Source organism: Myodes glareolus, chromosome 7, assembly GCF_982192425.1.
Source record: "Myodes glareolus chromosome 7, mMyoGla1.1, whole genome shotgun sequence".
Classification (NCBI taxonomy): domain Eukaryota; kingdom Metazoa; phylum Chordata; class Mammalia; order Rodentia; family Cricetidae; genus Myodes; species Myodes glareolus.
This window is the reverse complement of record NC_142032.1, coordinates 82,119,117-82,140,857: the sequence shown is the minus strand read 5'-3', so window position 1 is coordinate 82,140,857 and position 21,741 is coordinate 82,119,117. Positions and strand designations below refer to the sequence as shown.

The following is a 21,741-nucleotide window of genomic DNA, read 5'->3' as shown; positions in this document are numbered from 1 at the left end:
TCTGCGCAGGCGTAGCTGGAGAGCGCCGCGCGATGGCGGCCGGGCTGCCTAGTGGAAAGTCGAGCAGTCGATGAGAGGCCAGGGCGCGGATAGCGGAAGTGAACCGGCAGCCGGAAGTAGCTGGAATCCCAGTCGGATTGAGCGACTGACAGGATCCCGAGTTTCGAAGGGAAGGAGGCAGCAATGGAATTGGGCGAACTGCTGTACAACAAGTCCGAGTACATTGAGACGGTGAGCGTGTGCAGACCCTGTTCCCGCTGGTAGCCCAGCGGCCCCTGAACGACTGGACGACCGTCCCTCCTGTCCCTGCTTCACCCGCTCCTGCTCTCTCAGTCTGTTCCTTGGGGATGACGTAGAGAAGCTTCGTGTTTCCTCTGATTTTATTATTTAGTCCGTGCATGCATGAATTAGGCTTTTTCCTCCTTCCCTCCGTCCGTCCGTCCGTCTCTCCCGCCCTCCGTATGCATATATATGGATGTGTGGGCGTATACACACATATCTGGTTTTCCTGTAGTGGTAATGTCTTCCGGAATACACAATACAGTCTGTTCATTCTGGTATTCATTACAGTTTCAGGCTTCAAGCCCCTTTAAAATTAATATTTCACAGTCTACTAACGTGTTAAAAGTTATTGTTTCTAATCGTCAACTCATGATAACACGTGAAAAGTGCTGGAATCACGCAAGTGCCGCTATTAGGGTTACTCTTTATTTTTTCTGTGTGTCCTTACAACTCAGTGGTCATGGGAAAGTCATTTTCCTCATTTAGGGCTGTGAAACCAGAGTATAGAACTGGGGTTTGAATGCACATCTGTCATTAGATACAAATCTTGAATTCTTTTACTGAACTTTTAGTTCCTAGTCCACCCTTGCTCCTTTAAAATACTGGATTCAGTCCATCTTATATGTTTTGGGGTACTTAGCACTCTTAGCATTGAGTTATACCCCAGCCTTCCCTCCCCGTCCTGCTCTCTGCCTTCTCTAATTTGTTTTTGTGATGGAGTCTCACTTTGCAGTCCACTCTGCAAACCCCAAATTCATAATCCTCCCATCCAGAGCTGGGACAGTAGGGGTGCAGTACCACACTCAGCCCTCATCCCGTTTTAGACTGCAGTGCGAGCTTTCTTGATGAAAATGGTAGCCCAGAAATCCCAGCTTTTTTACTCCAGATTTCTGTTTACGTTTAGGCATCTGGGAACAAAGTTAGCCGCCAGTCTGTTTTGTGCGGAAGCCAGAACATCGTTCTCAATGGCAAGGTAAAGTACACAGGCAGCTCCAGAGTGCATCCCGTTGCTCGTCACCATAGCAGCGGGGTGGATAAAATGGTGCTGTGTCTCCAGTTTGTTGTACATTTCCAGTTCTCTTTCTTTGTTTTATTTTTTTTCTCCAAATTGGATGTCTTGCATGCGCAAAAGTGATTGATAGGGAGAAGCTAGGGAATCAGAAAGGGGCGATTAGATGGGGAACAGAGACGTGTTAAGGAAGAAGGGTGGGGAAAGCAGTGTTAACATATGAGATATAAAGAGGAAGGCCCAATAGACAAAGGGGCATGGGCAAATAGAGCAAGGGAGGGGGCTGGAGAGATGGCTCAGCAGTTCAGAGCATTGACAGTATTTCCAGAGGTCCTGAGTTCAATTCCGATCAACCACCTGGTGGCTCACGGCCTTCTGTAATGAGATCTGGTGCCCTCTTCTGGCCTGCACCTGTACATGCAGGCAGAACTTTGTATACATAATAAATAAATAAATAAATAATATTTCAGAAAAAAAAAATAGAGCAAGGGAGGAGTGGAAGGGAGGAATTTCACCTAAACTGAATATTAACTTTTTTTTGCCATTTTCTTCAATATTGTATTTACACTGAATTAAATATTATGAATAAAAAAGTGTTAGGGTGAACGAAGGAACAGAATCCTTTTATGCTTGAACAAAATACAATGGCCCACTTTCTGCTGTGTTATATCGTGCCCAGGACTACTGGACATTAAACCTAAAGAGGCAATAAACTGTTTTAAAGCAGAAGTCAGGGAGATGCTTGCCTGTAATCTCAGCACTTGGGGAGATGAGACAGGATGATTGCACCAAGTTTCAGGTTACCTTTGACTACATAGCGAGCTCCAGATTGTCCTCAGAGACTTAATGAGAGAAACCCCGTCTCAAAACAAAGTAAGTGGGGAACATATGACCAACATATGCGGACGTTGGTTATTACTGAGAGTACAGACCTGTATACCAGAGCTTCTGATTTTTTTTCAAAAAGAACTGGAAATATGGCCACATGGTGTGGCACAGCCTGTGTGAAAGCAGATAGGGCAGTCTCTGACCAAGTCTCCAAGGCTCAGAGGACCTCAGGTGAATGTGAGTGACTAAACATGTAGTTCTCAACCTGTGGGTAGCAAATCAGATACTTACCTTACGATTCATAATAGTAGAAAATTCCAGTTATGAAGTAGCAATGAAATAATTTTATGATTGGGGTCACCACAACACGAGGAACTGTACTAAAAGGTTACACAGCATTAGGAAGGTTGAGATCCACTGCTCTAAATAGATACTGTTACCTTGCATGTTCGCTCAGTGAGTCATATTTGTGGAGCATTGAGATCAAAGCTTACGTTGTTTTGCAGTCAATCCGAAGCCAGTTCTCCTTTCACCGTACAATTGCCACTTTTATAGAACATTTGGTGGCCCAAACCATAGCATAATGCTCAGTGTCCTGTTGATTATCTTTTTATGTTACTTTTAGGCTACACTGGTAATTTTTAAAATGTGTTTTGCTTTCTAGACCATTGTAATGAATGACTGTATCATCCGAGGAGATCTGGCAAACGTGAGAGTTGGACGGCACTGTGTTGTAAAAAGCCGTAGTGTCATAAGGCCACCGTTCAAGAAATTCAGTAAAGGGTATGTGATTTAATTTCCAGTCCCAGGCTCCACACTGCTCCTGGTGATACTGTCCATGTCTTTAGATGTGTAATGAGAAGGGCTATCCTGTTTGGTGGGGTGCTGAATAAGAGTTCCCAATAATAAACACTACTCTGGGTGGTTGTAGCCTTGATCATGTTTGCTTGTCAGAAGTAGAAGAGTCCCTATGAGAAGTAGAGAAACGAAGCTTAAAGGGTAAAGCTTAAAAGAATAAACGGTGAAGGTGGATTTTCCTCTTGCATGTCATATCAGAATTAGATAATGCTAAGATATTTAGGTTTCTAATTAAAAATTAACTCTCAGAACTGATGTAGCCTCTAGTTCGTAAACTGTGTTGTCATTGCATAACTGAATGCGGAAGACTCTGAAAAAATTGGCCACAATGAAAGGTTTCTGAATATGCAACAACCAAAAATTAATTTGAAATGAAGTATATAATGAACCCAAAGTTTCTGACAATGCTTCCCATGTGACATGACTGCAGCCTCATTTTGCACACAGCAAAATGCACTGTACAGAATGTCATACAAGCCACACCAATGAATACTGCCTGAAACACTTCTGCTCAGGTTTAGTCTCCTGTATGTTATAAATTCTAATGTCTTTACTGGACATACTAAGTGTCTTAGTTAGGGTTTCTATTTCTGTGATGAAACACCATGACTAAAAACCAAGATGCAGGGGAAAGGGTTTATTTGGCTTACACTTCCACATTGCCACTCGTCACTGAAGGAAGTTAGGACAAGAACTCAAAAGGCAGGATCTTGAAGACAGGAGCTAATAATACAGAGGCCATAGAGGGGTGCTGCTTCTGACTTGCTTCCCATGACTTGTTTTTTTATAGAATCCAGGACCACCAGTCCAGTGATGGTATCCTCCATTGGTTACTAATTGAGAAAATGCCTTACAGCTGGATCTCGTGGAGGCATTTCTTTAACTGAGGCTATTTTCTCTCTGATGACTCTAACTTGTGTCAAGTTGACAGATAAAACTGGCCAATATAATATGTTTGCTGCTATTAGAAAAACATAATGGTTTAATTACTGAAAATAAACTTTTAATATTTTTTATAGTTATCCCTTAACATGTAAATATAAAATTAGTATATATTTCGATTTTATTTTAGAATGTTGGGTTTTGAGACTGGAGAGATGGCTCAGCAGTTAAGAGTACCACTGCTCTTGCAAAGGACCTGGGTGATTTACAGCTGTGTGTTGTTCTAAGGTACTAGTGCTCTCATCTGGCCTCCTTGGACTTTGGTGTGCATGTGATGTACATCAACTCATGCAAACAAATACACATATAAACTCTGTGGTTACAGGTGCTTACTGCTCTGTCAGAGAACCAGGTTCAGATACCAGCATCCACATCAGGTGGCCTATACCTCCAGCTCCAAGGGATCCACTGCTCCCTCCTGGCCTCTATAGGTACCCAGAAACATACACACACAAATAAAATAAGGCTTTAACAAAAACAAGTTCTATTAAATGCTATTATAGAAGCATTGTCAGTAATATTTTAGGAATCACAGAAAATGAAATGATGTTAGATGTTTAGGGGAATCTAAACATCCTATTTAGTCTCGATTTAAATAAAATCTTGTTTTGTTTTGTTTTTTCTTTCTCCAAGATACACTTTCACTATGTAGCTCTGGCTATCCTGGAACTCACAGAGATCTATGAGACCAGGCTGGATTTGAACTCACTTATCTGTCTCTGCCTCCCAAGTGTTAGGATTAAAGGAGTGAGCCACCACATCTGGCTTTATATTCCACTCTCTAATAGACTTTCCTTAAAGCCCCTGTTAGGTATTGTCACAGCCTTCTGTCATAGCTGTAACTAATTATGTGTATAGTTCTTGATCTGTTTTTTTCTCTGTTTTGCTTACATTGTATCCCCAGTTCCTAGCAGAGAGTCTGGCACACAGTAGGAACTCAGTAAATATGGCAGATGGTTAAAGTTTAAGGATTTGGGAACTAAAATGATTTTTTTGTTTGTTTGTTTTTTGTTTCTCGAGACAGGGTTTCTCTGTGGCTTTGGAGCCTGTCCTGGAACTAGCTCTTGTAGGCCAGGCTAGCCTTGAACTCACAGATATCCGCCTGCCTCTGCCTCCCAAGTGCTGGGATTAAAGGTGTGCGCCACCACTGTCCGGCCTAAAATGATTTTTTTAAGATCGGAGAATGTAGAGTCCTTGTATAGCGTACGTACATAAGGCCCTAGGTTCAGTCCCAGCACTATATGAACAGGTATGGTGGCACACAGCTCTAGTTCAGAGCCAGAAGGATCAGATGTTCAAGGTCATCTTCTGCTACATAGCAAATTTAAGGCCAGGTGAGCTAAATGAAACCATGTTCTCTCCCCTAGCTCTCCAGGGTTTTTGTTTGTTTGTTTGTTTTGGTTTTTGTTTTTTGGGTTTTTGGTTATTGTTGTGGTTGTTGTGCTTTGCTCGGGTTGAGCACCAAAACTGATAGCCTATGAACTTGTCAGTCCTGGAAACATGTCTGTGAGCTTTGTCAAGGAAAGCAGGAATGGGTCAGTACCCACATTTAATTTGCTTTGAAGATCATACTCCTGCTTTACTGTTTCCTTCTACAACACAGTAATTCTGATTCTGAGTTATTAGCCTGGTTCCTTGGTTTTAATATTTGGAATTTCAGTGACCCGAGGATTCTTTTCTTGCAGGGAATAGTCTTATTAACATGACAAAAACTGAGGGTATGGTACATGCTTGTAATCCCACTGCTCAGGAAGCTAAGCCAGGAGGATCAAAAGTTTGTGGCCATTTTAGACTATATGACAAATTCTAGCTTAGCCTGGGCAACATAGGAAGAGTCTGGGCGCACGCCTTTAATCCCAGCACTTGGAAGGCAGAAGCAGGCAGATCTCTGTGAGTTCAAAGACAGCCTGGTCTACAGAGCTAGTTCCAGAATATCTAGGATTATTAGACTATTACACCAAGAAACCCTATCTCGAAAAACAAAAAAAAAAAAAAAAAAAGAAAAAGAAAAAGAAAGAGTCTGTCTGTAAAGGCTGACCTGGTGACAGATGCAAGAAGATCTCAGTGAGTTTAAAACCAGCCTGCTCTACATAGCGAGCTCTAGGATAAGATAGTAAGGACTACAAAGAGAAATCCTGTCTCAAAAAACAAAACAAGAGTCTATCTGTAAGTAAGTATATGTTGAGATTATTATCTGTAGTTCTGTAAGCCTTAACCTAAACTCCAGTACCTTGACTTTTTCTTGTTTGTCTTCTTTTCCTTTTTAGTGTTGCATTCTTTCCTCTCCATATTGGGGACCATGTCTTTATTGAGGAAGACTGTGTGGTCAACGCTGCTCAGATCGGTTCTTATGTTCATGTTGGGAAGAACTGTGTAATTGTGAGTATGTGACTCACTCAGTTAAGCAGCATCACTTCCTCTCTGTCTTCCTTTCCCACCCGCTCTGTGGGAATCTGTCCTTGTAATGGGGGGACATTCCATTTTCTTAGGGTTAGGTTTTTCTTACTAGATTTGAAGGGTTTTTTCCTTTCTTTTCTTTCTTTCTTTTCTTTTTCTTTTTTTTTTTTTTTTACAAGCATTAATAATAGTGGGTAGTGGGCTGGGGATCTAACTCACTGGTTTATGTAGATTGTCTGAGGTTCTAGATTTGATTCTTCAACACTGCAAAAACATAAACACACACCCAAAATAAAACTAAGTAATAATGGCTAGCCTTTATTGAACCGCTTCCATATGATGTTAAATATGGGGCTATACACACATATACACATACACACGCGCACACACACACACACGTATGCGGCTCTTGGGGCTGAGAAGATAGTTTGGTTAGTAAGGCATCAATCATGCAAAATGAGAATCTAAGTTTGATCCCTAGGACCCATATAAAGAGCCAGATGTGATATCACACCCTTCTAACCGACCACTGGGGAGGCAGAAACAGGCAGACCCCTGGGTCTCACTGTCTGGCCAGCTAGTCTACTTGGTAAGCACCAGAGCAATGAGAGACCCTGTCTCACAAAAAAACAAATGGATGGTGTCTGAGGACCAACACTTGAGTCTGACCTCTGGCCTCCTGATGTGAACACGTACATGTCCTCATATGTATATGCACACAAAACTTTTCCCTCAGTCACTTCATTTTATATTCATAAAATGAATATACAATGAACCATAGAAGACTGTTGATACTGTTGTTATTCCTGTTTGCTGAAAAGAAGATTGAGAATCATATATACTAAGGAATTTGACAGAGGTAGTCTGTGGTAGAGCTAGGATTTAAATGCATTGCATTTGAATGGTTGTGCTGCCGCATGGGCTCTTTGTTGCCTTGCCTCATAAAACTGCAGTATGATAAAGATGAAGGATGCGGTGGGCAGATGGAAACTGACACAGAAGACAGTGTAGTTTGGTCATTTCAGGGGGGATTGTTATATGCGAGAGTCTGTTTCTACTTTTAGGGGACTGCAGGTGGTGCAGGGCACAGACAGGCCTCCAGTTCAGTGTCTCAGTTGTTAGGGGACTGCAGGTGGTACAGGGCACAGACAGGCCTCCAGTTCAGTGTCTCTGTTGTTAGGGGACTGCAGGTGGTGCAGGCACAGACAGGCCTCCAGGTCAGCGGCACCCGAAAGATCTGGTCCATAGAAGCACAGGCATAAGTTTGTTTCACACAGCCAAGATTTGGGTTTCTTGCTGTTTGGTAGAGGAAGAGTTTGATATCTGTTGGGGTTTCTGAGAATCATGTTCTACTTGAGAATGTTAATAATCTAAATTTGTCTATCTAATGTCTAGAGAAGATGTTCCCTGTGTTTAGATGTGTACCTCAGACTGGAAGTATAGTTAAAAACAAAACAAAACAAAACCCTATTCTCCATCCCCAAATTGCAGAGCCAACTCCCTACCCGAGATAAGCATCAGATGTTGAAGTATCAAAACCTATGCAGTTCACGTTCTAGGAGCCACAAGGACTCAGCATGGGTGGTCAGTGCAGGAAAGGCTCACGTTGATATGAAAACAATTCTAATTGAACTTTCCTCAGAGGTGGGGAATGATTATTCAGTCAAAGGAATTCTTTAATATGTGTAGAGACAACGTTTTTGTTCAGTTTTATGTTAAAGACAGGGAATGAGGGACTGGAGAGATGGCTCAGATTAAGAGCACTGGCTTCTCTTCTAGAGGTCCTGAGTTAATTCTCAGCACCCACATCGTGGTTCACAACCATCTAGAATGAGATCCGGTGCCCTTTTCTGTCCTGTAGACAGGATACTGTATACATGATAAATAAATAAATGTTTTTTTTTAAAGAAAGGGAATGATTAAAAGTTGATCTCAAGTAGAAGAGAGGAAAGTAGTGATTAAAGGAAGACTAGAAGGAGATTGAATAAGGACACTAAAATCCAGCTTTGTAAGGAAGATGTTCTAATAGAGTAGCCACAGTTCACAACAACCTACTGTATACTGAAAAATCTGGAGAGTGACATTTGAATACTCAAAACGTGAAGTGATAAGACAGTCAAAATTCCAGTTACGTTGATCTGATCACATGTAAGTCTTTTAGAACTGTAGACTCTGAGAGCTAAAGCCTGACTGCCTCCGTAGCACACAGACTCTCTAGAGTGTCTTCTGTGATAGTCTAGTGATGGGCTGGCTGTGTAAAGGTGCAGATCAGAATTGTCGTATGCCACAATATCCTAGGCCTTACGGTGCTGTCAGCTTTGTGCTTGTTACCGGATTAGTGGCATTGCTGTTGGTCTGGCTTTATATCCTGCTTCCTAGGTGAGGAAACCAAGGCTCAGTGATTCAAATTTGACTTTCATAAAATTATCCAGGTTGCTGTAACATGAGCTGCATAGCTACAGTTCCTGATTCCTCTTTGGAGGAAGAATAAAGAAGTCCTTTACCTCCTTAGCTGTTACCAGTCCTCTCATGCCTTAAAACTATTGGCATTCCTTGTATTGCTGTGAATTAATCCCTGTACTCAGAATATTCCTGAAATTAGGTTAATCTGTTTCTCTAAGTAGTCAAGATCTAAGTGAGTGGGTTGGCCAACTAGTAGACAAAGCAGGCAGCAGGCTGTTTAGTGGCTGGCAGTAAGTAGTGAGAAGATTCCTTCCACTAGTCAGCCCTAACACAGAAAACGTGTCATGCCTTACTTAGCACATTCTATTCTCATGTGCTTAGTCTTGGGGATTAGGAGTGTAGGCATGACCTCAGCCTTAGAGATAACATCACCTTGTTCCCCAGGGGAGATAGACAGCTGATGTCTTTGAAAGTGCCATAGCTAATTCATGAATGAGAACATCCATGGAAGAGTGAAGATCCATGCTTACAGCCTGCTTCTGAGCCAGACACACCAACTGCTGCCGGTCCTCCTGTCCATCCAGCTGGTGGTAGCTTAACCATTTATGACATTCAGACATTGCAGATAGAAGCTTTTAATTTTTTTTTTGTTTTTTATTTATTTGGGTGTGGTAGTGTTTGCCTTTAATCCCAGTACTAGGGGAGAGAAGGTTCATAGAGGTAGATGGATCTCTGTAAGTTTTGAGTAAAGTCTGGTCTACAAAGCGAGTTCCAGGATAGCTCAAGTTGTAGAGATCAGAAGAGGATGTAAGATTTGCTGGAACTGGAATTTTATACTGTTGCAAGCCACCTTGTGGGTGCTGGGAATCAAATCTGGGTCCTTCGGAAGAGAATTCAGTGCTCTTAACTATTGAACTATCTCTGAAGCCTCCTGCTTTTGTTCTTGTTTTTGTTTTGAGATAGGTTCTCATTAGTAGCTGGCCTAGAATTTATAGACAGGCTTACCTGGAACTCACAGCTTGCCTGTGCTTCCTAAGTGCTGGGATTAAAGAAGGCTGCTACCATTTCTGGTGGTAGAAGCTTTTTTAAAAATTTCATTTAGGGAGGCTGGAGAGATGGCTCAGCAGGTTAGAGCACTGGCTCTTTACATTTCTACATTCTCGGCCAGGTATTTTTCATCTGGTTGTCTAATCTCATTTCTCCTATCTGTGTTTTACTAGCCAGATTTTTGTCTAATTGTTTTTATTAGGACACAGGAGAATTTACAAGCCCTAGTAAAGATAGCGTTAAGGAGCTCAGTGGGTAGTGTTTTCTGTGTAAGGCAAAGGATCTGAGATTAAGTGTCCAGTACCCATATAAAACCTGGGCATACCCCAGGTCTGGAGAGAGGTGGGGACAGTGCTGGGGGCTCATTGGCCAGGTAGTTCAGCTAGAACAGTGAGTTTCTAGGCTCAGTGAAAGCTCTTGTGTCAAAAAATGAGGTTGAAAATTACCACTTTCCTGATTTAAAAAAACTTCTGACCTCCACATGGGTATGCATAGATGAGCACACTCACATACACTCAATTAAAAATAATAGTTAATAAAGAGTGAAACTTTGAGCCAAGTGATGGTGGCACAGGCTTTTAATCCCAGCACTTGAGAGACAGAGGCAGGCGCATCTCTGAGTTTGAAGCTAGACTAGTTTACGGAGTGAGTTCTGGGACAGCCAGGGCTACACAGAGAAATCCTGTCTTGACAAACAAACAAATAAGAAGAAAAAGAATAAACCTTGATCTGCTCAGTGAGTATACTAAGGCATAGGTTTAAACTATATACACACACATATATATATGTATATAGTTTAAATATATTATTAAATAATATATTTTTATATTATTTAATAATATATATTATATATATAATAATTATATATAATTATTATTAAATATATAGTTTAAATATATGTTTATATATGTTGTATACTATTCTCTTGGTACTAAGTCATTTTATAAAACCTCTTAGTATAGTTACTGATTTTTAATATGCAAGAGTTGTTTTACATATTGAAACCCATAAATTTATACCAGATGATACAGAATTGACTTCATTATTCATTCAGGTTCAAGATATAAGCAGAAATAGGCTTTGCCCCATATACATAACACACATTCAATCCCATACTGGTCTGCCTGGTCCTCTACCACAAAATAATGCAGATATTGATAGATTATTGATGGGAAATGTGATATATATATATATTTTTTTCCCCTTAACCTAACAAATAAATGAGTTTTCTCATGCCATATTTCTTGCCTTTAAAATGCTGTGGATTATAGAAGAATTGAAAAAATGTTAACACTGTATAAAGCTAATCATAGTTGAAATATTCAAATAGCTATCTCCCATGGAAAAACAAGTTGACTAATACCTTCTACTGAAGAAAATTTGTCCAGAGAACAGACAAGTAGCCCTTAAACTGGGAGGTATCCAATCAGATGTATTAGATTAGCTAATACAGAGAGTCCAGAAGTAGATCCTAATTTCATGCTCACATGATCCAACGGTTCATCTGACACCATGAACAGAGGTTACTTCCTGGCAAGGATAAGATGAGGTCGGCATCCATCCTGTTCTTCTGAACTCTAAAGTGCTCAACCCAAGGTTGAGGTTTATTAGACTAAGTTGGCTCATATGCCAGTTCCCCAAACCTGTCACTGGTCAAGCATGGAGTCTGTGTGTGGGCTAGAGATAAAGTGTGTGGACCAAGATGGGGGTGGGTAGTGCCAATGCAAAAAGATTTCTGTTGCCAGAAGAAAAGACAGCAAAACAACAGATGTCACTAGGTCAAGTAGAAGAGAAAAATGGAACTCTCAGAAGACAGAGGTTTGCCTAGTGTCTAATGCCTAAGACAACTTGTACAGTCTGTAGCATACAACCTTCCCTCATGTACTTACATGTGCACACATGTGTGCGCACACACATATACACATACACACTCAACACACTCATACACCCTTTACTCCTTCTTGTCAGATTTTACTTGAAGTATATAATTTCAACCAAACACCCTGTCATTGTCCCTGGCTCCCTTGCTATTATAAGATACCATGAATGCTTGGGTATGATGGTGCTTGGCATTAATGCTAATGCTCTGGAGGTAGAAGCAGGCAGATCTCTGTGTTCAAGGCCAGCCTGGTCTACATAGCAAATTCCAGGCCAAGTAGGATTACAACAATTAGGCACTGTCATAAAAATACTTTGAATAGAGAAAATATAGATCAGCCTTCCACACTGAGTACTAAACAAGCTTTACTCCCATGTATTGGTCAGTTCCTATTAATAATATTTTAATTTCAGGGTCGTCGGTGTGTCTTGAAAGACTGCTGCAAAATTCTAGACAATACAGTATTACCTCCAGAAACTGTGGTCCCACCATTCACCGTCTTCTCAGGCTGTCCAGGTAACATTGATGTTAATGTCTATTTCAGCCTCCTTAAAACTCTTTTCCATTACTGAAGTAATCCGTGTGACTTCTGACTCTGATATGTGATTTAGTCACAAAACACCTAGGAAAGACATGCAAATAAGTTGCTTTTGGTGGTGGTGGTCGTATTTGTTTTTTGAGATGGGGTCTCCTTGTGTAGCCTTGGCTGGTCTGAAATTCACTACGTGGACTAGGCTGCCCTTGAATTCAAAGAGATCAGCCTGCACACGCCTCCTAGTGCTCAGATAAGAGGCATGCACCACCATACCCAGCGAGCAAGCTGTGTTTTGAATGAATAACTGGATTTACAAGGAAAAAATGAAATTATCAGAAATGAAAGGAAATGAGACCCAAGTTGGAAGACTGTAGGTGTTAAATGCTGACTTCATAATAGAATAATTAAAATGTAGGAGATAAAGCCTTAGATCCACACATTGCAGAGAGCACTGGATGCTCTTCTGTGGGACCTGGGTTCAATTCCCAACACCCACATGGCAGCTCAACTTTCTCTAAGTCTAGTTCCATGAAATTCAACTCCCTTTTACGGCCTCTGCAGTCACCAGGCACAGACAAGGTAAACAGACATACATGCAGGCAAAATACCCATACACATAAAAATAAATAGCGTCTAAGAAAAAAGGTTGCTGTGGAACACATCGGCCATCAGCTCATAGTAAGGACAAAGAAACACTTCTTTCTTGGCCTGAGCTCTGAGTAGACAAGGGGGAAAGAGAAAAATTTCTTTAGAGATATGGCATGTATGCTTCATTTTTTAAATGCATTCAGGTTCCTTAGTACCAACTTCTTATGGTCATTGAACACTAATGTCAGAAGACAAGGAACCATCCTGGTGTTTCAGGTTGAATTAATAAAGAGTATCATTGAAAAGGCCCAGGTGCATAGAACCGTCCAGGTCTCTGTATGTGTGGAAACTGAGACTGGAAGGTGGGCTGTCCCCAATGTCAAAGCCTTGTCCAGCTCCAAAGAGTTAGAGTCCAAAGCTTCTTGAATCATAACAAGGTACTTTTTACTTTTCTTTTGAGTAGTTTCACAAATATATGCCAGACATTAGGGTACTTTTTTGGCACTTCCATCTTTGAATTCAGACATGTGGGCTTGTAAGGAATCTGGCACATTTGTGATGGCTACATGAGATAAAATTGATCATGAAGCAAAAAGAAGTGGAAACCAGGATCAGTCTTGATCAGAAGCCACAGCTCTGACGCTGCTGCAGCCAGGCAGAGAATGTAGTGGTTGTGCTCATCGTGGCTCTTTGTCATGGCGACTGAGAGCATGAAATCTGATGTTTAAGGAACAGAGAAAAATGAAAATTTTATGTGGTATCTCTGAATTTTTAAAGTTATCTAATTATTACTATGGTTAAAGATTAAGTACTGTGATGTTTAGTGACTGAAGAGATGGCTCAGCTAGTAAGAGCACTTGTTTCTCTTGCAAAGGACCTGGGACGAACAAAGCAAAACAAAAATACTATGAAGTTTAAACATGTTTACATACCTAACATGTAGCTTTTAATTATAGAGTATCTATGAGAATTTTATGAGGTTGTTTTTTATGTATACTTTACATTTTGTATAAGTGTATAAAACATCTGTATTTATATGTTTGAATGGAAAATGTAGGTATTTGAAACTGCACCTGTATTAATGAAATCAAGCTCTCTGTTACTCTGTACTGCTCAGAAACTATCATTATTTAGCAGTATACCTTGGGTAGCTTTTCAGGTGGTATATGAAGAGCCACATCACTCCTCAAGGGTTACAGGTTTCACACACTGCATAGGTAGATTTACTACAAAGCATTGAATCAGTCCCATAGTGTAATGGGTCATTAGCAGTTGTACCTGGGCACTATTAGAAACTCTCTTGACACTCTTTTACATGTATTGCACTATTGGATACGATAATCTCTGATGTGCATTCTTAGAAACACTTAGGGTCACAGAATGTGAACGTTGAAAACTTTGCTGTCTATTTTTATTTTATGTGTTTGTGTCTTTGCCTGCATATATCTCTGGGTGCATGCAGCACCCAGACCTGAAGTTACAGGTGATTGTTAACTGCCATGTGAGTGCTGGGACTGAACCTCGGACTTTTGCAAGAACAGTCAGTGCTCTTAACTGCCAAGGCTTCTCTCTAGCCCTTTGCTAGCTATTTTTAAAGTGTCTTCAAAACATCTGCATGATGGGGCTGGAGAGATGGCTCCGCAGTTAAGAGAATTGGCTACTCTTCCAGAGGACCTGGGTTCAATTCTCAGTACCCACATGGCAGCTCACAATTGTCTATAACTCCAGTTCCAAGGGGATCCAACAATCTTACGTGGATGGATGAAGGCAAAACACCAATGCACATTAAAAAAAAAATCTACAGAGTAAGTTCCAGGACATCACAGAGAAACCCTGTCTCAACCAAAACAAACAACCAAAACAGCAAAATAAACAAAATCTGCATGAATGGAGACAGCAGCTCAGAGTACCACTGTTTCAGAATTTTTTTCTTTTGATTTTGCTTTTGTTTTTCTGAGACAGGATTTCCCTGTGTAGCCCTGCTTGTTCTGGAACTCATACCGTAGACCAGGCTGGCCTCGAACTTACAGAGACCTGCCTGCCTCTACCTCTCAGAGTGCTGGTACTAAAGGCAAGTGCTTTCATGCCCACCTAGGAGTGAAGTTCTCTGCCATGCTTGTTCCATCATGAACTGTTCTGCTGTCCTACACCTAGCATCATTGCTTTGGTTTTATTGTGCTGGACTGTGTTTCACTGTGGGAATGGCAGGGCAGTTCTTGCCTCAGGGGTAAGACTGGCTCTGTGGGGCTCACAGTGTGATCCTGGGGGTAGAAGGCCCTTGTGTGGAGCGACCCTCAGAGCAGGCAGAGGTGCCTTCTCTCTTTTTATCTCGTAAGCATGCTCTGACCTCCTCCACCTACCATTTGCTTCTTCATTTGGAAAGCTGTGGTGTTTGTTTCCCAAACACAAACTCAGACCTTTCAGAAGATGTCGGTAGTCAACAGTCTTGTCAGTCTGAAGATGAAGGACCTCACAATTAGATCCTCACAGTAGATCCCAGAAGGCTTTGCACAAAGGGTAGGACTCCAGGCCTCCTGGCTCCCTTGCTTGACCGACCGGCTCTCTTTCTCTCCAGGACTCTTCTCAGGGGAGCTCCCAGAGTGTACACAGGAGCTGATGATTGACGTCACCAAGAGCTACTACCAGAAGTTTCTACCCCTAACACAAGTCTAATATCTCTGCCTTATATCTTGAATTCTTTTGAATTCTATGATGAACTTGGAGATAAAGCGAGCAGTCAGTAACTACAAGAGCTACCATGTTTTTGACAACTTCTACTCTCCTTGATTTTTGCTTCTTTTTTTTTTAATTTAAAATTTTCAGTCCTCCAAGGCTCTGAGCATTTAAGAATTTAATAAGAAGACTGGAGAGGTGGCCCTGTGGTTAAGAGTTCTGGCTGCTTTTCCAGAGGACCCAGGTTCAGTTCCCAGCACCCACATGGCACCTTATAACCATCTATAATTCCAGTTTCAGGTGATCTGATGGGTTTCTGGCCTTCCTGGGCACCAGATATATATGTGATACAGACATATATGCAGCCAAAACATCCCTTAACATCAAATAATGAACTCTTTAAAAAATAACTTTAATAAGAGAACATCTGGACTTGTCCCTACATGCTGTGCTTATACCTACTATGTCACCAGTCACTGTACCATTGTCTGAAAAGGACAGAAAGGTCTGTTCCCAACACTCCAGCCCTATGGTCCTGCAGATGGCTGGAACCTGGCTGGAATGGGCCTGCAGAGCAATAGCACCCTCCCAGCATGGGGTCACATGACCCAGGTGCTGCTCACAACCATGTTCTACCCCTCCTGCACACCACCACACAGATTACATTCAGCTATCCTGCTGCTAACATGGGCCCGGTGGCCACAATTTCTTATACCCTGGGGAAAGTGTTTGTGATTTCAGAGCCCAGGTTCCTGTTGGCTGTTAAAACGTGGGGGAAAGAGACGGGCTGTAGTGACACATAACTGCCATCCTAGCACATGTGAAGCAGAGGCAGGAGGACTGACAGCTACAAGTGAGTTCACACTTGCCTGGTGTTCTACTTAAGACCCTACTTCAAAACAACAAAAACAAATCAGGAAAAGAAAACATAAAGAGCAGGTGGTAGCTGTTGTTCTTTATTTCAGAGAGACCTTAGCTGTCCTAAAGTAGTTAATAAAGATATAAAACATCCTGTATTATGCTCATTTATTTACAGAGGGGAAACATACACTGCAGATTTTGCTTCTGTAGAATTCGAGATTTAGGTGTGGATTGCTTAGTCAGGTCCTCATTCCTCATCTCAAGGTTTACTTCACCAGAAACGAGCTTTTGTGAACCTTGCTCTTTAGCCTAAAAACATTTGTCTCAACTGGTATATATAAAGGGGATTTAGTATAGGAATGACTTTCAGTCCAAACAGTGGATATCTACCAATGGAAGGTCCAAGAATCCAGAAGTTGCTCAGTCTGTGAGGCTGAATTTCTCAGTTAGTTTTCAGTATATGCTGGAATCCTGAAGAAGTCAGCTCTAACTCTAGTGAAGGAATGGACTTGCCACTGGGAGTGAGAGCAAGCGAGCAAAGAGAGAATGCTTGCTTCTTCCATGCCCTTTATAGAGACTGCTAGCTGAAGGTATAGCCCAGATTAAAAGGTGGATCTTCCTACCTCAAAGAGGGATTAGAAGTGGGTCTTCCCACTTCAATGGTTTTATTAAGAAAAAAAATCCCTCACAGATGTACCTAGCCATTTGTGTTTTAGTTAATTCTAGATGTAATAAAGTTGACAACCAAGAGTAGCTATCACATTCCCCTAACACTGCAGAGATACACAAGTGGCTGGGCTACCTGATGTCATCAGGTATCCTGCTTGTCACCTTTCGACATTTAGCCATAAGGGAGCCTGTAAACTTAATCTCCATTTGGGTGGCCAAACTTGAGGTGACAGTTTATGTCATGAATCTCACTATAAGCATTGCAGCTCTCGTGGAAAGGGATCCTGGCAGTCAGGATCTAAGGAATACTGAGTGTTACAGCTCGGGTTCAAGAGTATTGTGCAGGTCTGGAGAAAGGGATCCTGGCAGTCAGGATCTAAGGAATACTGAGTGTTACAGCTCGGGTTCAAGAGTATTGTGCAGGTCTGGAGCCAGGGAATAGTATCACAGTAAGGGTGGCAGCTTACAGCCCTGCTCTAGGGAAGGGTTTCCCCATGGTAACAGCTCTGCTCCGGCAGGAGAGGGCTTCAGCAGCAAAGTTGTTACAGTTCGGCTGTGGTGCCCTGGGCTGGGGCTCTGCAGTCTAACAGCTCCACTCTTCTAGAGGAAGGTTTGTGTGAAAGTGTTAAACCCCTGCTCTGCTTGCCTCTGGCTTCCCCAGGGCAGTTGTAACAATTTGGTGCTGCTAGGGGAAGGCTTCTCCAGTGAAAGTGTTACAGCCCTGCCCCGGCACTCTTAAGGGCCAAAGAAGGTCTTCACCCAAACCTCATTCAAGAGATTTATTGGGAGGGAAGAATCCAGGAGAGTGACTGCCTCTATCAGAGTGGAAAAAGGGCAGCCACAAACTGAACAGGCACAGGGCTTATATAGGGCTTCTTAGGGGTGGACTTTTTCCAGGGAAAAGATTTTCAGGGTGGCAATTGGTCAGATTGGCTGGATTTCTGCTCAGTTGATCAGGGGCAGATTTGGCTCTGGTTTCAGGGCCAAAGTATGTTTCTTTCACTAGCCCTTTTTAACCTTTTGGCTCTAATTTCAGGGCCAGGGCATATTTTTTTAACTGACTCTTATTCTGTGGCCAAAGTGGGTTTTTGTTTTGTTTGTTTGTTTTTTGGTGTGGTTTTGTTTTGTTTTGGCACTGGCTTCAGGGTCAGGGTGTGTTTCTTTGGTTCTGGGTTCTGGGCTAAATTATTTCTTTCACTGACTCTGGTCTCAGAGCCAGGGTGTTTTGTTGTTGTTTGTTTGTTTGTTTGTTTTCCCCCACTGGCTCTGGTTTCAGAACCAGGGTCGGTTTCTTTGGCTGGCCCTATTACCCTTCACTCACGGTGACCTAGGCTAGGAAGGACTTTCTGATAAGTAGACAGTAAGCAGACTTGAGTAGACCTCTGGGTTTGCTTTGTTTTTTTTTTTTTCTACCGCAAGTGAGATTTCTCTGTACATTTGGGATATGACAAGTTACAGCTCTAGACTTCTACCATTGTGTCCCAGAGACACTCCAGTTTTAGCCTGACAGATCCCGAAGAGAGTGCTTAATGCTTTATATACTGTGAGATCGGTGCCCTTTGAATCAGTGACTGGCCTGTGGTGTCTGGTTCTGTGATTGACCCAGTCAGGGTCATCACCTTTCCTCCCTCACCCTAGTTTGAGGAATGGAGCCTATTGCCAAATCAAGGTGCCAAGAACACAAAAACAGTTCCTACTATAAACAGTAGCAACTTTGTAATTGTGTGCTGATAGTATTTGAGAGTATGCTAACGGTCATGAGTATGTATCCTAGGAAAGGCCAGCTGGACTCTTGTCTCCATGGTGGCTCTTACCCCAGGGACAGCTTGCCACTAGGCAATTATAATTCCAGAGAAGAAAAACTCTTTGTTGGTTGAATGTTAGAAGAGAAGATAGATGGGAAAGACCTTTCCAGCAGCAGAGAGGAAGAGAAAGGAGTTGGGTTTCTGTTTCCGAGAAAGCCAGGCCTCAGTTGGACTTCAGGCTAGATTCCAAGACCAAAGTGTCACAAGGACCTGCCTGGCTCCTGCCTGTTTTCCTTTGAGATGGTTCTTTTATCTGTCTTTCTGTCTTTCTTGAGATACAGTCTCTCTATGTAACCTTGGCTGTCATGGAACTCACTATGGACCAAGATAGACCCGGTTGGTTTCAACTCCCGAGTCCTGGGATTAAAGGTGTATGCCACCATGCCTTATTTTCAGATACTATAGTATCTAGTATCACACCCACACATACCTTTTTTTTTTTTTTTTTTGCGGGGGCGGGGTTGAGGCGGTTTTTCTGTAGCTTTGGCGCCTGTCCTGGAACTCACTCTGCCTCCCAAGTGCTGGGATTAAAGCCATGTGCCACCACCGCCTGGCACACACAGCATTTTTTATTGGTAGAAAGAGCTCCCCTTTGCTAAAATCCCCCTGGGTTTGGTTCTCATTGGTCCAGATCAGAGAGATGTCCAGACTCAAGTCATCATTGTAGCTAAGAAGCTGACACATGGAATGAGAGTTTATGGCTGGTAGTTCCTAATGATTCTAAGTACCACAGAGAGAATATGTGTGGGCAGGGAAAATCATCAGGCGTATAGTGCAGGCCTTCTCCTTTCCCCAGATATCTTCACCCTCCCCCTCACCACTCCCTATACACACTTAACCCACTCTCTCATTACTCTTGGTCCCAAAGAACATTTTGTTTTGTTTTTCGAGGCAGGGTTTCCCTGTGTATAGCTTTGGAGCCTGTCCTAGAACTCACTCTGTAGACCAGCTCCCGTCAAACTCAGAGATCTACCTGCCTCTCCCGCCCCAGAGTGCTGGCATTAAAGGTGTGCACCACCACCGCCCAGACCAAAGGGCCCTGAAGGGTTTATAAGGGCCCTGAAGGGGGATCTGGGCCCACACTAGGGGCAAAGGGAAATATGCTTAGCTCGAGTGGGTGTGCTCAACAAAGAGCCATTCCAAGGATGCTTTTCTGCAGAACTGCTTTCTTCTGCCCCCAGCCAGTCCTCTAGGTTGAAGTCTAGTTACATTCCTCCATTTCTTAAGGAACTAGGAACAAGCTCCTGGGTTACCCAGTACTTATATAGTAGATGCTTGCCTGGATATGAGTCATACTCCTCCCATCCCTACTCCTGCCCAGATAAGTTTCACATTGCAGGATCCCAGGGAATTGGGAACAAGGTAGAATAATTGACCTGTAAGGTCCTATTGACCCATTCTGTTTTAAATGGTTATCCTGAGCCTTTGTGGTTGGTTGGGGTGGGTAGTGGCTTCTGAATGAATCACTTATACATCAGTCAGTTCTCTTAGAACCCAAGGCTATAGTTCCTTGACATATAGTCATTGACATATCTAGACTATGGTAGATTTGAAATTAATCAGACAACTGTTTGTCCTACTTAGCACATCCTTAGAATATTAGCCATACAAATGGATGGAGCTAGAAAACATCATTTTGAGTGAGGTAACCCAGACCCAGAAAGACAATTATCACATGTACTCACTCATAAGTGGTTTTTAAACATAAAGAAAACCAGTCTATAAATCACAATCCCAGAGAACCCAGACAACAATGAGGACCCTAAGAGAGACATACATAGATCTAATCTACATGGGTAGTAGAAAAAGACAAGATCTCCTGAGTAAATTGGGAGCATGGGGACCTTGGGAGAGGGTTGAAGGGGAGGGAGAGGCAGGGAGGGGAGCAGAGAAAAATGTAGAGCTCAATAAAAATCAATAAAATTAAAAAAAGAATATTAGCCATAATGAAGAGGTCTTGGCAATTAGAAAGGGCTTTCTTGGCATACCACCATGGCCTATAAGAGCCCAGAGGGTGTTTTCCAGCCATGTTCTGGCTAGCATCAGCCACCCACCAGGACAAACTGGCTTCTGTAGATGAGCTGATAGCTTTTATGAAGCTATAAGGCTGTTAAGATAGCACCGGCAGTGCTGGGACATTGTCTAAGAGTCTAGCTGTTAGTAACTGGTCTCAGCAAAATGCTATCACCTTGGACAAGCTGTCATAAGTCCATGCTCACTGAAACACAGAAACCTAGCAACAGCATTGCGATTCTCATAACTTGTGTGCTTGTCACCCATTAGCACAGGAAGGTGGGACCCTGACCACATGCCTAGCAGAAGACAGCACCAGGCACCCACCTACTCATTTAAACGCTTACTGAGCCCACCCCAGAAAACCAGGCCCTGCACTGGAGAGTAACATGCAGCCAGTCCCTGCTCCTAGGGACCGTACAGCTTAGTCAGGGAAGAAAGCCATGAAACAAACTAGAGTTCCCCTGCAGAGGTCTGATTTTGGCAGTTGTGAAGTGTGGGCGCCGAGGTGGGAATGTCAGCTCCCACTCTGCCACATACTAACCCTGTTATCTGACCCCTTGGAACCTCAACTCTTTCATCTGTAAAGCAGGAAGGGTAGGGTAGTTTGAGGACTTTAGTTCCTTCACACATGGAAAGCACTGGGTCTCAGTGAGCACACCATAAACAGCACTGTCTTTCGAAAGTGCAAGACCCTGAGTAGGAACCCTGTCGTTAAATACACAGCTTCTGACACATTTCAGGTTTACAGTAAGATTAAGCAAATTTTAACTTTATAATCAGACTACCACAAAAAAGAGATGGGAGGGGAAATATCATTTTAAAAAGTTTTACTTATTATGTACACAGTTAGCAGTCCAGAAGAGGGCATCAGATCTCATGAAATGTGGTTCCTGGGAATTGAACTCGGGACCTCTGGAAGAGTAGTCAGTGCTCTTAAACGCTGAGCCAT

General features: G+C 42.4%; 1 protein-coding gene across 1 annotated transcript; it reads left to right on the top strand.

Moving 5' to 3' along the window:
* Window positions 1-73: 73 nt before the first annotated feature.
* Dctn5 (dynactin subunit 5) lies at window positions 74-16,455 on the top strand. Its single transcript, XM_048460141.3, has 6 exons — window positions 74-231; window positions 1,187-1,255; window positions 2,784-2,902; window positions 6,187-6,298; window positions 12,059-12,161; window positions 15,344-16,455. Exons 1-6 carry the CDS (start codon window positions 184-186, stop codon window positions 15,439-15,441), a joined length of 549 nt encoding a protein of 182 aa, XP_048316098.1. The 5' UTR covers window positions 74-183; the 3' UTR covers window positions 15,442-16,455.
* Window positions 16,456-21,741: the final 5,286 nt, after the last annotated feature.